General features: G+C 44.3%; 1 protein-coding gene across 4 annotated transcripts in view; it reads left to right on the top strand.

The window, feature by feature from the left end:
• ANKRD16 (ankyrin repeat domain 16) overlaps window positions 1–4232 on the top strand; it is a 50920-nt gene extending 46688 nt beyond the window's left edge. For 3 of the 4 annotated variants that reach the window (XM_063926793.1, XM_063926792.1, XM_063926791.1), the window contains exon 7: window positions 3443–4232. In XM_063926793.1, coding sequence (XP_063782863.1) covers window positions 3443–3612 — 170 coding nt within the window. In that variant the 3' untranslated portion in view covers window positions 3613–4232. The remainder of the gene's footprint in view (window positions 1–3442) is intronic. The other variant, XR_010179349.1, reaches the window with a different exon arrangement.
• Window positions 4233–17851: the final 13619 nt, after the last annotated feature.

The following is a 17851-nucleotide window of genomic DNA, read 5'->3' as shown; positions in this document are numbered from 1 at the left end:
CCCATTCTAAATTTGAAATCCTTGAACACTTACATAAGGAAGTTCAAGTTCAAAATGGAATCGCTCAGGGCGGTTATTGCAAGCCTGGAAGAGGGGGATTACATGGTATCACTGGACATCAAGGATGCTTACCTACATGTCCCCATTTACCCACCTCACCAGGTGTACCTCCGTTTTGTGGTACAGGACTGCCATTACCAATTCCAGACGTTGCCGTTTGGTCTGTCCACGGCACCGAGGGTATTTACCAAAGTAATGGCCGAAATTATGATACTCCTTCGAAAGAAGGGAGTTATAATTATCCCGTACTTGGACGATCTCCTTATAAAGGCGAGGTCCATGGAGCAGTTGTTGGTCGGAGTAGCACTATCTCAGGAAGTGCTACAACAGCACGGCTGGATTCTGAATATCCCAAAGTCACAGCTGTTTCCTACGACGCGTCTGCTGTTCCTGGGTATGATTCTGGACACAGAACAGAAGAAGGTGTTTCTCCCGGAGGAGAAGGCCAAGGAGTTGTCATCTCTGGTCAGAGACCTCCTGAAACCAAAACAGGTGTCGGTGCATCACTGCACGCGAGTCCTGGGAAAGATGGTAGCTTCTTACGAGGCAATTCCCTTCGGCAGGTTCCATGCAAGGATCTTTCAGTGGGATCTGTTAGACAAGTGGTCCGGATCGCATCTTCAGATGCATCGGCTGATCACCCTGTCCCCGAGGGCCAGGGTGTCTCTGCTGTGGTGGCTGCAGAGTGCTCATCTTTTCGAGGGCCGCAGATTCGGCATACAGGACTGGGTCCTGGTGACCACGGATGCAAGCCTCCGAGGTTGGGGGGCAGTCACTCAGGGAAGAAACTTCCAAGGACAATGGTCGAGTCAGGAGGCTTCCCTACACATAAATATTCTGGAACTAAGGGCCATTTACAATGCCCTAAGTCAGGCAAAACCCCTGCTTCAAAACCAGCCGGTGCTGATTCTGTCAGACAACATCACGGCGGTCGCCCATGTAAACCGACAGGGCGGCACAAGAAGCAGGATGGCGATGGCAGAAGCCACAAGGATTCTCCGATGGGCGGAAAATCACGTGATAGCACTGTCAGCAGTGTTCATTCCGGAAGTGGACAACTGGGAAGCAGACTTCCTCAGCAGGCACGACCTCCACCCGGGAGAGTGGGGACTTCATCCAGAAGTCTTCCAGCTGATTGTAAATCGTTGGGAAAGGCCACAGGTGGACATGATGGCGTCCCGCCTCAACAAAAAGCTAAAAAGATATTGCGCCAGGTTAAGGGACCCTCAGGCGATAGCTGTGGACGCTCTAGTGACACCGTGGGTGTACCAGTCGGTTTATGTGTTCCCTCCTCTTCCTCTCATACCAAAGGTACTGAGGATAATAAGAAAGAGAGGAGTAAGAACTATACTCATCGTTCCGGATTGGCCAAGAAGGACTTGGTACCCGGAACTACAAGAAATGATCTCAGAGGACCCTTGGCCTCTGCCGCTCCGACAGGACCTGCTAGAGCAGGGGCCCTGTCTGTTCCAAGACTTACCGCGGCTGCGTTTGACGGCATGGCGGTTGAACGCCGGATCCTGATGGAAAAGGGCATTCCGGTTGAAGTCATTCCTACGCTGATAAAAGCTAGGAAGGATGTGACAGCAAAACATTATCACCGCATATGGCGAAAATATGTTGCTTGGTGTGAGGCTATGAAGGCCCCAACAGAAGAATTTCAGCTGGGTCGATTTCTGCACTTCCTACAGTCAGGAGTGACTATGGGCTTAAAATTGGGATCCATTAAAGTCCAGATTTCGGCCCTGTCGATTTTCTTTCAAAAAGAACTGGCTTCACTGCCTGAAGTTCAGACGTTTGTTAAGGGAGTGCTGCATATTCAGCCCCCTTTTGTGCCTCCAGTGGCACCTTGGGATCTTAACGTCGTGTTGGATTTCCTGAAATCCCACTGGTTTGAGCCACTTAAGACCGTGGATCTAAAATATCTCACGTGGAAAGTGGTCATGCTATTGGCCTTAGCTTCGGCTAGGCGTGTGTCAGAATTGGCGGCTTTGTCGTGTAAAAGCCCTTATCTGATCTTCCATATGGACAGGGCAGAATTGAGGACTCGTCCCCAATTTCTCCCTAAGGTGGTATCAGCGTTTCATTTGAACCAACCTATTGTGGTGCCTGCGGCTACTCGGGACTTGGAGGACTCCAAGTTACTAGATGTAGTCAGGGCCCTGAAAATCTATGTTTCCAGGACGGCTAGAATCAGAAAAACTGACTCGCTGTTTATCCTGCATGCACCCAACAAGCTGGGTGCTCCTGCTTCTAAGCAGACTATTGCTCGCTGGATCTGTAGCACGATTCAACTTGCACATTCTGCGGCTGGACTGCCGCATCCTAAATCAGTCAAAGCCCATTCCACGAGGAAGGTGGGCTCTTCTTGGGCGGCTGCCCGAGGGGTCTCGGCTTTACAACTTTGCCGAGCTGCTACCTGGTCGGGATCAAACACGTTTGCAAAATTCTACAAGTTTGATACCCTGGCTGAGGAGGACCTTGAGTTTGCTCATTCGGTGCTGCAGAGTCATCCGCACTCTCCCGCCCGTTTGGGAGCTTTGGTATAATCCCCATGGTCCTTACGGAGTACCCAGCATCCACTAGGACGTCAGAGAAAATAAGATTTTACTCACCGGTAAATCTATTTCTCGTAGTCCGTAGTGGATGCTGGGAGCCCGTCCCAAGTGCGGAATTCTGCAATACTTGTATATAGTTATTGCTTAACTGTAGGGTTTTTTGTTCTGAGCCATCAGTTTAATGAGGCTCAGTTGTTGTTCATACTGTTAACTGGGTATAGTTATCACGAGTTGTACGGTGTGATTGGTGTGGCTGGTATGAGTCTTACCCTGGATTCCAAATCCTTTCCTTGTAATGTCAGCTCTTCCGGGCACAGTTTCCCTAACTGAGGTCTGGAGGAGGGGCATAGAGGGAGGAGCCAGTGCACACCAGATGTAGTACCTAATCTTTTCTTTAAAGAAGTGCCCAGTCTCCTGCGGTGCCCGTCTATTCCCCATGGTCCTTACGGAGTACCCAGCATCCACTACGGACTACGAGAAATAGATTTACCGGTGAGTAAAATCTTATTTTCTCAAACATGTTTTATAATCTGATCTATTTTACATTAGTCTATTAATGGGCATCCGCCTTATTTTGGGTCATACACACAAATTCCCTTCTATGATTTCTTTGTAGACAGCTTGGGTGGAATTCAAATGTTTGAAAAGTTGGTTGGGTGTCTGTTTTTTCCTGTCTATAAGATAGGAAAAAACAGATACCCATCTGACTTTTCAAACATTTGAATCTCCCCCCTTAAGTCTAATGCAGTAGTTTGTGGGAAAGGTAAAGTGATTGCATAAGAGAGGGCTTTATAAAAATTCTTCAGTTTATTCTTTCTCCACAGCTCTTCACATGGCAAGCTCGGGCCAACATGCAGAATGTGTTACCTTTCTCTTGAAATCTGGGCTCAGTGACACACCTGACTGCCATGGGATGTTTGCTGAGCAGTTGGCAGAGAGACCTGAAGTCAAGCAAGTCTTCACACTTTTGCAAGAACTAAATAACCAAATGTAAAAATGAATTAACTAAAGGACCAGTAAGCCTAAGCTAAAATATATTGATATATATGATATTTTAATCAACTGATTGAATTGCTTGCAAATCCGAGAGGTACATTTTATGAAGGGACATTTAGTCATTTTTTGAAAAAAAAAAAAAAAAAAAATGTATACAGCACATTATATAGATATATAATATAATATAATATAATATAATATATAGATGTATGTGTCATTATCTCAGTAAGGGAACCAAAACGGTGTGATTTTGGATAAGGGATACTCAACCTGTATAGCCAATTTACAATTGTATCTAGTGTGTGTGTGTGTGTGTGTGTGTGTGTGTGTGTGTGTATAGAAACATATACAGGTTGAGTATCCCATATCCAAATATTCCGAAATACGGAATATTCCGAAATACAGACTTTTTTGGGTGAGAGTGAGATAGTGAAACCTTTATTTTTTGATGACTCAATGTACACAAACTTTGTTTAATACACAAAGTTATTAAAAATATTGTATTAAATGATATTTAGGGTGTGTGTATAAGGTGTATATGAAACCTAAATGAATTGTGTGAATGTACACACACTTTGTTTAATGTACAAAGTTATAAAAAATACTGGCTAAAATGACCTTCAGGCTGTGTGTATATGAAACATAAATGCATTCTGTGCTTAGTTTTAGGTCCCATCACTATGATATCTCATTATGGTATGCAATTATTCCAAAATACGGAAAAATCTGATATCCAAAATACCTCTGTTCCCAAGCATTTTGGATAAGGGATACTCAACCTGTATACATAATCACATATATATGGATCAAAGAACATCGTCACTCCGGGGTTTGTGTGAATGTCAAAAATCTATTTAAAAATGTCACATAAATCTCCAATGTTTTGGGGCCTGTAGCCCCTATGTCAAGGTATGAACAAAGGGGCTACGAGCCCTGAAACATTGGAGATCTATATATATTTAGATGAAAGCACTCACCAGTCTTGCATAAAGTGAAAAAAGATTATTTAATCCAACCTCACATCAGCAGTTTGCAGGGTCAGGGTCAACGTTTCGGTCCCTAGCAGGACCTTTTTCAAGACCAGTACTTCAGGCTACCATCGCTGAGGGAGATGGCGGTCCATGCCACCTCCCCGAGGGGGAATAAATTAGTGTGTCACCGGGCTTGCGAGGGGACATGCTACGCTCGCTGTCGGGATCCCTGCATCGAACGTTGGGACCCCATACTGAATCCACATAATATATTATTTTGCCATTAAGTATATGGCAGTAGGGTGATTAAATAAAGGGGTTTGGTATGGGATCCAGACAGTCAGGATGTTGACTGTCAGTTATACAGACAGCAGCATCCCGACAGTTAAGGGCCCTACACACTGGCCGTTTACACTGAAAGATATGAACGCTCTTGTTCATTAATGAACGAGATATCATTCATATCTTTCAGTGTGTAGGCACCAACGATGAACGATGCGCAGCCCCGCGCTCATTCATCGTTGGTGCCGACTTGTTTAAACATGCAAGCCAATATGGACAATCTCATCCATATTAGCATGCGGGGCTATGGGGCCGGGTAACTGATGCAAAATGCTGCTAACACTCCCTCCTGCTGTACCATGATTAGTTTAGTACTCCTAACCTATCCTTGGCCTGGACTGTACAACTACCAACTTTATTAGGATCATTTTATTTTACACTCGCATAGATCAGTCTGGACAAGGGACACTTCACAATGCAGATAGTGTTTTGTTTTGTTTTTTCCTTGTTGGACCAAAGGTTTATTAACATAACATATCGCAAACATTGCTGTGTTTCGTTTTTATCATGGTCATGAAAACATTATTGGCTTTCTCGTTCTGCGGCCAGTATCCTATTAGCAGCGGTAGTTTACCACTGCTAATAGGTTCGCTGGGGGCTATCCAATTAGCCCTGTAAACCGGCATTTATCGGGGATTATGCACCATAAGCATAATCTGCAATAAACAGCCGTCAGAGACACGATAACACATGGGATCGGAAGCTTATCCTGGATCCCATGTGTTATGGCACGATTGCGGGTCTATTTCAGTTGATAAAACCGGCCTATAATTGGATAACGTGATAATGACAATCTGTCAAAAATCAGGCTGTTTTTATCGTCTGAAAAAAGATTGCACCTAATAGGGGGGAGACATTAATTTTGTCGGCTGTCAGGATCCCAACTGTCAGGATACAGAGGCCGGAATCCCGACACCAGGTGAAATACCAGCGGTCGGAATCCCCACTCAGGTGGTAGTCCATGCAATAACCCGGTCGCCACCAGGCCCGAAGCGTGGCAAGCCCACGAGGGGACACGCACTTGTCGCCGGTATTCCGGCTGTCGCAATCCCGGCATCAGTCTCCTGACCGCCGGTATCCTGACAACCGGCATTTCATACTGAGGGGTAAATTTATGAAGCAGTGATAAGGGAGAAGAAGTGAGCTAGTGGAGAAGTTGCACATGGCAACCAATCAGCATTGAAGTAACATTTATAATTTGCATACTATAAAATTATGCAGAGCAGCTGATTGGTTTCCATGGGCAACTTTTCCACTGGCTCACTTCTCCACTCTTATCACTGTTTCATACATTTACCCCTGAATCCCTAATAGGATACCCCCCAGTGTTTGTTTTCTCCAAAATGATCATCAGACTCACATGTTCAGAGACCTGAGATTGATTTGGAACAATTCCTGTACATGTTTTCATGTAAAACTGAATTTCTAGGTTTCTATTTTGAATCTGGAGATGATACACTTCTTATGACTCTACACAAAATTGTTGGTCGCCACAGCCCTGCTTGCTTTAGTATTGCGCTTGTGACTATGGGAATAGCTGTGAGCTGCAAAGAGTGAGTCCAGGTGTAGGAAATGGTAGAGCAAGAGTTATAATTCTGACGTTACTGCTCCTTGATATGTATCACCTTGTTTTCTCTTACGTCCTAGAGGATGCTGGGGACTCCGTAAGGACCATGGGGTATAGACGGGCTCCGCAGGAGACATGGGCACTATAAAGAACTTTAGATGGGTGTTCACTGGCTCCTCCCTCTATGCCCCTCCTCCAGACCTCAGTTAGATCCTGTGCCCAGAGGAGACTGGGTGCATTACAGGGGAGCTCTCCTGAGTTTCTCTGAAAAAGATTTTTTTTTATTTTCAGGGAGCACTGCTGGCAACAGGCTCCCTGCGTCGTGGGACTGAGGAGAGAGAAGCAGACCTACTTAAATGATAGGCTCTGCTTCTTAGGCTACTGGACACCATTAGCTCCAGAGGGTCGGAACGCAGGTCTCACCCTCGCCATTCGTTCCGGAGCCGCGCCGCCGTCCTCCTCGCAGAGCCGGAAGATAGAAGCCGGGTGAGTATAAGAAGAAAGAAGACTTCAAAGGTGGCAGAAGACTTCAGATCTTCTCTGAGGTAACGCGCAGCGGTAACGCTGCGCGCCATTGCTCCCACACACAACACACACTGCAGGCACGGATGGGTGCAGGGCGCAGGGGGGGCGCCCTGGGCAGCAATAGAAGACCTCTAGGACTGGCAAAAAGGCATATATAAGCTGAGGTGGCAATATATATTAAATCCCCCGCCAGTATTAAACAAAGTGAGCGGGACCGAAGCCCGCCGCTGAGGGGGCGGAGCTTGATCCCACAGCACATGCAGAGAAGCTGGCTCCCCGGACTCTCCCCTGCTGAACACGGTGACACAGGGCAAAAAAGAGGGGGGGGGGGCGGCACTTGTAAGGCGCAGTGAGTGTATAGATATATACAGATAATCATATAATAGCGCTGTTATCTGGGAATTTTGTTCCAGTGTCAGTTGGCGCTGGGTGTGTGCTGGCATACTCTCTCTCTCTCTGTCTCTACAAAGGGCTTTATTGGGGAACTCTCTCCACTTAAAAAGGTTCAAGTTCAAGATGGTATCGCTCAGGGCGGTTATCTCAAGCCTGGAAGGGGGGGATTTTATGGTGTCACTAGACATAAAGGATGCGTACCTTCACGTCCCCATATATCCTCCTCCTCAGGCATACCTGAGATTCGCTGTACAGGACTGTCATTACCAGTTTCAGACGTTGCCGTTTGGGCTTTCCACGGCCCCGAGGGTTTTCACCAAGGTAATGGCGGAAATGATGGTGCTCCTGCGCAGGCAAGGAGTCAGTTATCCCGTACTTGGACGATCTCCTGATAAAAGCGAGATCAAAGGAACAGTTGCAGAAAAGCGTGTCGCTCTCCCTGAGAGTGCTGCAACAACATGGCTGGATTCTAAATCTACCAAAGTCACAGTTGGTTCCTACGACTCGGCTGTCGTTCTTAGGCATGATTCTGGACACAAAACAATAGAGGGTTTTTCTCCCGATGGAAAAAGCCCAGGAACTCCAGAACATGGTCAGAGACCTGTTAAAACCGACGAGAGTGGGAACAATTTTCAGAATACAGTGCGCAATAAATACAGAAGTGCAGCTAAAAAATATACATAAGTGTGCATCCAAAAACACACTAAAGGATAGACAGAAGTGGAAGATATGTATATTAATAATAGCGCTCTCCAATAACCATGTTAACTAACACCCATGTGAAAAAAATCCCAACATGGGAGTGAATTCACCGTATAATGAAGGAACAGGGTATCCTTTTTCCTCCTGGTCACATGAAACCAAATGGTCACGATGGAGTGACTCTTTTTTCAGAGGACTCAATGATAGGCCCAATTCACAATCTATGAGAGAGAAAATATAAGCACCCCCTAATCCTTTGGCAAGGATAATTGGTGGAGGTACTTATAGTGCGAAATATAGTGTAGTACGCCTTTTAAAATGGAGTCCCATTTATTTTTTACAAAATGCACGTACAGAAAAAACAACTTAAAAAAGCATGTCAATCTCCATAAGACACATCACCATCGTGAGAATCTTTCCAGGGGTTTCTACTGGCGTCAGATGTCCAGTTCAGAAGTGAGGGAGCTCCGGATGCCCAACACTTACACCATGCAGCATTCACCCTGTGACCGATCAGTGAGTGTAGGAGTCCAAATAAAATACAGCCACGCTTAACGCGTTTCGGACGAGATCCGTCCTTCGTCAGAAGCATGGCTGTATGAGAGAAGCTTCACTAATTTAAACCCTTCTAACTAGGGACATCAGGTGTACACAATTACAATTATAATTATCAGAAACCCACACCTCCCGCATTCATGGTCGCTCACGTCGAAACCGGAAGTTCGTCATGCGCATCAGTCATTCCCGGAACTTCCGGTATTTGCGTTCCATATGCGGTTCACGGCTTGCCGGAAGTCACTGTGTTTGCGTTCCATAGAAACGGACTTTGATCACCAGCCTTAATTCCGGATTCCTTACGTCCTAAGTGTCGTTAGATGTCATCATAATCCAACATTGATTTGTCCATAAGATTTTAATCCATATGATAGTCCTCTCAATATCCATAAAAATTAAAAATGAATAAAAGTAAGTGTTACCATATATGGAAATAATACATATACGTAAATTCACAGTACATATGATCAGAGAAAAAAAGAGTTAAATCAGAAAACATTTTAATTCGAACTCACCGTTTAAGCCTCCAGGTGTTAGAGTGCCCAAACGGTGAATCCATCTGTTCTCTGCCTGTGCAAGCCTTTTCTGCACATCTCTGGTTCTCCATTTTGGGAGAATCATTTGAATACCACAAAAAGATTTTAAACAACATTCTTTTGATTCATGAATTTTTTTAAAATGAAGTGAAACTGTATGGGTATCCAGACCTTTACGGATATTGTAAATGTGCTCAGCCCACCTGACCTTGACACACCTACCCGTTCTACCGACATAAAAGAGTCCACAAGTACACTCCATAATATAAACCACATTTTTGGAGTGACATGTTATAAACTCCTTTATCGGATAAGTCTGGCCATGTACTGTAAATTCAGAAATTTTTCGTAACGGAGTTTTAACTGTCCTACACATTAGGCATTCACCACAGCGGTGAAAACCCTTAGTTCTTATGCTTTGTCTGGGATTATTTTCAATACCACTTTTTACCAACTGATCTTTAAGTGTTGACGCCCTCCTATAGATAAAAAGTGGTTTCTCAGGTAACCTCGGGCCCAAAACTGAATCTTGTTTTAGTATATTCCAGTTTGCCCTGAAAACTCGTTCTATATTTTTGAAAGATCTATCATACTGACTGATGAATGCCCATTGGAAATGTTCATCCTTGGGTTTGGGACTGGGGTTAATTTTGAGTAACTCCTTTCTTTCTATTTTGGCTACTTTTAATCTGGCCGTCTCCAAAAGGTCAGTAGAATAACCTTTCTTTGAAAAAAGTACCGACATTTCATTAAGTTGTTGATCACATATGTGTTCATCAGTGCAATTTCTTTTTATGCGGGCAAATTGGCTGAATGGGATACCATCCAGCCAATTGGCGTGATGCTGACTCGTTCTCTCTATGAAACTATTTGAGTCTGTGGTTTTTCTAAAGGTTCTTGTGTTAATCTGACGATCCCAGATATAAATACTCAAGTCTAAGAAGGTAACTTCCTTCTGACTCTTGTTGAAAACCAATTGTATAGCCATATCATTGTGATTCAAATGTTCACAAAAAGTATCAAGTGACTCTTCGCCACCACGCCATATAAACAAAAATTCGTCGATGTAGCGCTGCCAGGACACCAGGCCCGCCACCAGCCCGCCATCATGCCAAATCTGATGTTCTTCCCAATAGGCCATGAATAAATTAGCGTAGCTGGGGGCGAACCTGGTGCCCATGGCAGTGACCACCCTCTGTAAGTAGAAGGTGCCATCGAAGATGAAGTAATTGTTCAACAAAATAAATTTTATACTGTCCAAAATAAAAGCTTTTAATGGAGTACTGAGGGTACTTGCATTCAAAAAATAGGAGACTGACAATAGTCCCTTATCCAAATCAATGATAGTATACAGTGTACAGACATCCGCTGTACACAAAAAGTCTCCCTCCTCCCACTTATACTGATTAATCCTTCTAAGTGTATCTCCTGTATCTTTAAGGAATGCCCTTGTTTTTTGTACAAGTGGTTGTAGGTGGTAATCAACCATGGCGGATAAATTGCTCGTTAGGCTATTACAGCCTGAGACTATTGGTCTTCCTGGGGGGTGGAGGGGGTCCTTGTGAATCTTAGGGAGAATGTACATGGTGGGAATAGATGGCTCTGATATATTCAAATAGTCAAACTCCTTCTTAGTTATGACATTACTTTCCAAAGCTTTTGTGCTCATGTCTTGCAATGCTTTGGCTATTCTATTAGTAGGATCAGATTTTAATTTTAGATACATTTTGCCATCATTTAATTGTCTATATATTTCCTGCATATACATCTCCTTACCCATCAGGACCACCCCTCCACCCTTGTCCGCAGGCTTAATAACCAGTTCTGTATCATTTTTCAAAGATCGAACCGCCTCATACTCCTTTTTGGTTAAATTTAATTTCACATTCTTGTTTCTATTCTTATTCTTATCTTGTACCACAATCTTTTCTATTTCATCACAAACCACTTTGTTAAAAACCTCGAAACAGTTACCCCTAACCTGCGTGGGATAAAAGGTAGAAGGGGGTTTGAAATGTGAAGTAGTAGCTTCACATTCACCAATTTCTTGAAGACCCTCATTTCCCTTATCCTCTTTAATCTGAAAGAAACGTTTAATGGTTAATTTTCTAATGAATTTTTGAACATCCAAAAAAATATCAAATGAGTTAGCCATACTTGAGGGAGAGAACTTTAGACCCTTACGTAACACACTTATTTCATGAGTGTTTAAGGTTTTATCGGACAAGTTAAAAATCTTTCCCTCAGTAGAATCATCGTCTGTAGGGATTAGTTCTGAAATCATTAAATTTTGGAGCGGGGGGGGGGATTTCTCTTAAATCTCCTATTTTTCCCTGCTCTTTTTCCTCTTCTAGTAATTTTATTTCTCCTCTGTGTGTCCTGTATGACTACCGGAGATTTCCCGGTGTCCTGGGGCCCCCCTCTAAAAAAGAGGAATTAGCCTCTGATAATGGTTGAAACCTATTTGAGGAACTGGCAAGGAAAGATCTATTATCAGGCATTGGTTGTTTAAATGAACGCCTATTTCTCTCCCATCCATCCCAATTCCTATTTGTAATGGGTGAATTTTTTTGTTGTTGTTCCCATGATCTATTCCGTGAAGAGTCCCATTTTCTATAGTTCTGTGGTCCCTGGTTTCTTTGAAAGGAATGGTGACTATCATTCCTTCTCCACAGAGGTGATTCTCTATTTGGAGGAAATCTCCCATATTGAGTTTTGGGAGGAAAAGAGACATTTGGAACCCTATCTTGGCCCTTTTTCATGCTGCCTAATTTAGCTTTATTCCTAATTTTTTTGGCAGGGAACGTTCTTACTGTCCTGATATCAGTCTTCAATGGTTCCAAATTAACATCTGATCCCATTGGTTCGACATCACTCGAATCCCTTTTCAATTTTTTAAGTTTCCTTTCCCTTAATTCCTTTGTACTTTTATCCATTTTCAATAGAAGGGATTTCTCTAGAGTCTTAAATTCTTCTGATTCTTTATAAGGATGTACCAATGTTTGAAAGGTATTTATCTCGTCATTCAACTCTGACAGATTCTATAGGAGGGCGTCAACACTTAAAGATCAGTTGGTAAAAAGTGGTATTGAAAATAATCCCAGACAAAGCATAAGAACTAAGGGTTTTCACCGCTGTGGTGAATGCCTAATGTGTAGGACAGTTAAAACTCCGTTACGAAAAATTTCTGAATTTACAGTACATGGCCAGACTTATCCGATAAAGGAGTTTATAACATGTCACTCCAAAAATGTGGTTTATATTATGGAGTGTACTTGTGGACTCTTTTATGTCGGTAGAACGGGTAGGTGTGTCAAGGTCAGGTGGGCTGAGCACATTTACAATATCCGTAAAGGTCTGGATACCCATACAGTTTCACTTCATTTTAAAAAAAATTCATGAATCAAAAGAATGTTGTTTAAAATCTTTTTGTGGTATTCAAATGATTCTCCCAAAATGGAGAACCAGAGATGTGCAGAAAAGGCTTGCACAGGCAGAGAACAGATGGATTCACCGTTTGGGCACTCTAACACCTGGAGGCTTAAACGGTGAGTTCGAATTAAAATGTTTTCTGATTTAACTCTTTTTTTCTCTGATCATATGTACTGTGAATTTACGTATATGTATTATTTCCATATATGGTAACACTTACTTTTATTCATTTTTAATTTTTATGGATATTGAGAGGACTATCATATGGATTAAAATCTTATGGACATATCAATGTTGGATTATGATGACATCTAACGACACTTAGGACGTAAGGAATTCGGAATTAAGGCTGGTGATCAAAGTCCGTTTCTATGGAACGCAAACACAGTGACTTACGGCAAGCTGTGAACCGCATATGGAACGCAAATACCGGAAGTTCCGGGAATGACATGCGCATGACGAACTTCCGGTTTCGACGCGAGCGACCATGAATGCGGGAGGTGTGGGTTTCTGATAATTATAATTGTAATTGTGTACACCTGATGTCCCTAGTTAGAAGGGTTTAAATTAGTGAAGCTTCTCTCATACAGCCATGCTTCTGACGAAGGACGGATCTCGTCCGAAACGCGTTAAGCGTGGCTGTATTTTATTTGGACTCCTACACTCACTGATCGGTCACAGGGTGAATGCTGCATGGTGTAAGTGTTGGGCATCCGGAGCTCCCTCACTTCTGAACTGGACATCTGACGCCAGTAGAAACCCCTGGAAAGATTCTCACGATGGTGATGTGTCTTATGGAGATTGACATGCTTTTTTAAGTTGTTTTTTCTGTACGTGCATTTTGTAAAAAATAAATGGGACTTCATTTTAAAAGGCGTACTACACTATATTTCGCACTATAAGTACCTCCACCAATTATCCTTGCCAAAGGATTAGGGGGTGCTTATATTTTCTCTCTCATAGATTGTGAATTGGGCCTATCATTGAGTCCTCTGAAAAAAGAGTCACTCCATCGTGACCATTTGGTTTCATGTGACCAGGAGGAAAAAGGATACCCTGTTCCTTCATTATACGGTGAATTCACTCCCATGTTGGGATTTTTTTCACATGGGTGTTAGTTAACATGGTTATTGGAGAGCGCTATTATTAATATACATATCTTCCAAAACCGACGAGAGTGTCAGTACATCAAAGCACTCGAGTACTGGGGAAAATGGTGGCGACCTACGAGGCCATCCCCTCCGGCAGGTTTCATGCGAGGACTTTTCAGTGGGACCTTCTGGACAAGTGGTCCGGGTCCCATCTTCAAATACATCAGAAAATAACCCTGTCCCCCAGGGCCAGGGTGTCTCTCCTGTGATGGCTGCAGAGTGCTCACCTTCTAGAGCAGGCATTCCCAACCACGGTCCTCAAGGCACACCAACAGTGCAGGTTTTAGTGATATCCAGGCTGCAGCACAGATGGTTAAATCAAAATAACTGAGGTACTAATTAAGTCACCTGTGCTGAAGCCTGGATATCACTAAAACCTGCACTGTTAGTGTGCCTTGAGGACCGTGGTTGGGAAAGCCTGTTCTAGAGGGTCGCAGGTTCAGCATTCAAGACTGGGTTCTGGTGACCACGGATGCGAGCCTCCGAGGATGGGGAGCAGTCACACAGGGAAGGAATTTTCAGGGACTATGGTCAAGCCAAGAGGCTTGTCTACACATCAACATACTGGAATTAAAGGCCATATACAACGGCCTTCGACAAGCGGAAAATCTTCTTGTAGACCTACCGATTCTGATTCAATTAGACGTCACAGCTGTGGCTCATGTAAACCGCCAAGACGGGACAAGGAGCAGAGTGGTAATGGCGGAAGCCACCAGGATTCTGCGCTGGGCAGAAAATCACGTAAGCGCTCTGTCAGCTGTATTCATTCCGGGAGTGGACAACTGGGAAGCAGACTTCCTCAGCAGACATGATCTCCATCCAGGAGAGTGGGGACTTCATCAAGAAGTTTTTGCAGAGATAACAAGTCTTTGGAGACTTCCTCAAACAGACATGATGGCGTCACGCCTCAACAAGAAGCTTCAGAGGTATTGTGCCAGGTCAAGGGACCCTCAGGCAGTAACGGTGGACGCCCTGGTGACACCATGGGTGTTTCAGTCGGTCTATGTGTTCCCTCCTCTTCCTCTCATCTCAAAAATATTGAGAATCATAAGACGAAAAAGAGTGCAGACAATACTCATTGTTCCAGATTGGCCTCGAAGGGCCTGGTATTCAGATCTTCAGGAGATGCTCACAGAAGATCCGTGGCCTCTTCCTCTCAGGAAGGACCTGTTGCAGCAGGGGCCCTGCGTGTTCCAAGACTTACCGTGGTTACGTTTGACAGCATGGCGGTTGAACACTGAATCCTAGCTGGGAAAGGTATTCCGGAGGAAGTCATCCCTATTCTGATAAAGGCTAGGAAGGAGGTGACGGCGAAACATTATCACCGTATTTGGAGGAAATATTTATCTTGGTGTGAAGCCAAGAATGCTCCTACGGAAGATTTCCACTTGGGCCGTTTTGTCCACTTTCTACAGACAGGAGTGGATATGGGCCTAAAGTTAGGGCCGAAATCTGTACCTTAATGGAGCCTATCTATATTCTTCCAGAAGGAATTGGCTTCTCTCCCAGAAGTCCAGACTTTTGTAAAGGGAGTGCTACACATCCAGCCTCCTTTTGTGCCCCCAGTGGCACCATGGGACCTTAACGTGGTGTTACAGTTCCTAAAATCTCACTGGTTTGAGCCTCTTAAAACAGTTGAATTAAAATTTCTCACTTGGAAGGTGATCATGTTATTGGCCTTGGCATCTGTAAGGCGGGTGTCCGAATTGGCGGCCTTGTCTCATAAGAGCCCCTATCTCATTTTCCATGTGGATAGAGCTGAGTTGAGGACTCGTCCTCAATTTTTGCCTAAGGTGGTGTCATAATTTCATATGAACCAACCTATTGTGGTGCCTGTGGCTACGGGAGACTTGGAGGATTCCAAGTCCCTTGATGTAGTCAGGGCTTTAAACATTTACGTAGCCAGGATGGCTTGGATTAGGAAAACAGAGGCACTGTTTGTCCTGTATGCAGCCAACAAAGTTGGCGCTTCTACTTCTAAGCAGACTATTGCTCGCTGGATCTGTAACACGATTCAGCAGGCTCATTCTATGGCTGAATTGCCGTTACCAAATCCGGTAAAGGCCCATTCCACTAAGAAGGTGGGCTCTTCTTGGGCGGCTGCCCGAGGCGTCTCGGCATTACAGCTTTGCCGAGCGGCTACTTGGTCGGGTTCAAACACTTTTGCTAAATTCTACAAGTTTGATACCCTGGCTGATGAGGACCTCATGTTTGCTCAATCGGTGCTGCAGAGTCATCCGCACTCTCCCGCCCGTTTTGGAGCTTTGGTATAATCCCCATGGTCCTTACGGAGTCCCCAGCATCCTCTAGGACGTAAGAGATAATAAGATTTTAAACCTACCGGTAAATCTTTTTCTCCTAGTCCGTAGAGGATGCTGGGCGCCCATCCCAGTGCGTACATATTTCTGCATGACTTGTATATAGTTGTTGCTTACATAAGGGTTATGTTACAGTTAAGATCAGTCGTTGACTGATACTGTTTTCTTCATGCTGTTAACTGGTTGCGTATATTCCAGGTTATACGGTGTGGATGGTGTGGGCTGGTATGAATCTTGCCCTTAGATTAACAAAAATCCTTTCCTCGTACTGTCCGTCTCCTCTGGGCACAGTTTCTCTAACTGAGGTCTGGAGGAGGGGCATAGAGGGAGGAGCCAGTGCACACCCATCTAAAGTTCTTTATAGTGCCCATGTTTCCTGCGGAGCCCGTCTATACCCCATGGTCCTTACGGAGTCCCCAGCATCCTCTACGGACTAGAAGAAAAAGATTTACCAGTAGGTTTAAAATCTTATTATCACTGCTATTAAGAATTGTGCTAGAGGAGTGAGTGGATTATTGTGCAGAAGGAATGTAGAAATATTTTTTTTGTACAAGATATAGGGACTAGTTCAGCATGGATTGTAGATGTGTGAAAAATCGCACATGTACGAGCCCGGCAGCGGTCAAGTCCACCTCACAGGCCGGGCCCTGCACACCCCTCCTTCCCCCCCGCAAACATGTGAAATCATTGCACAGTGGCGCACACTAGACCTTTCCATGTGTTGTCCGTTCCGCGCCTCCCCAACGCTGCCGAGATGCCCCTAAAAACTCAGTCGACGACCCCTCCCACCCAGCGAATGCTTCTGCCTGTCAATCAGGCAGAGGCGTTTTGTACAAGCGCACACTTTACAAGGCTTCAGCATGCGAATGTTGCCGCAGCAGAGTTCCATGCTGAATTAGGCCCCCTACATTTGTTTCATACCAAATTGCACTGCACCAAAAATGTCTGTCTATTCACAGCATATTTACAGTATATGCTAAGCACCTGACAATTTGGCGGTCCTCTGTTCAGCAGCACCCACAATTTAGTCAGAACTAAAGAGGAAAGGACTGTTCTAACAAACTAAAGAGGAAAGGACTGTTCACCAGACACTGTTAGGGATGGTAAGGGCAAGATGGGCATCAAATAATGGGGACAGAGCCACTATCGCAACAGGACTTGCCATAGCATGTAGCTATTGCAAGTTAACTATTAATGGTATTTTGGTCTGCATGCACCATGTAACCAGAAACTTAGCACATGTACCCTGGAGCTGTGCTATGAATTCTGCTACCGGGGTAGCTGCAGCTGAATAGAGGCGATGTATGGCCGGTAGAGTATCAGAAAAGAAGCAGAAGATGGTGGCAGCTATCGCAATCTCTGCATCAAACTGAAAAACCATTTTCCTCAAGCTGGGTAAATGTATAGTTGCTAACCAACGGTTGCTATCCCTACACCCTGTTTATGCCAAGCACCAGAGGGTTCACACCCAGAACCCCATAAAATCATATTAACTTTGTATTTATTACTAGATTTCCTGTCTAAACTGTGATAAATCTGATATTGGACAATATTTTTGAGAGTGAATGTAGCAGTGGATTGAAATAGGACTGTGCACCATTAGGGCCAGGGGCGTCATATGAGGTAGCAGGGGAATTGTTTCATTGTTATTTCCTTAGAAGAGCATTCAGAGCAGGAAAAGAAACGAGGCACAGCAGGGATTATATGTGGTTTCACACAATAAAGACATTGATTCCATGTTACTT

Source organism: Pseudophryne corroboree, chromosome 6 (genome assembly GCF_028390025.1).
Source record: "Pseudophryne corroboree isolate aPseCor3 chromosome 6, aPseCor3.hap2, whole genome shotgun sequence".
In the NCBI taxonomy this organism is placed as follows: domain Eukaryota; kingdom Metazoa; phylum Chordata; class Amphibia; order Anura; family Myobatrachidae; genus Pseudophryne; species Pseudophryne corroboree.
This window is presented reverse-complemented; position numbering and strand designations above follow the sequence as displayed.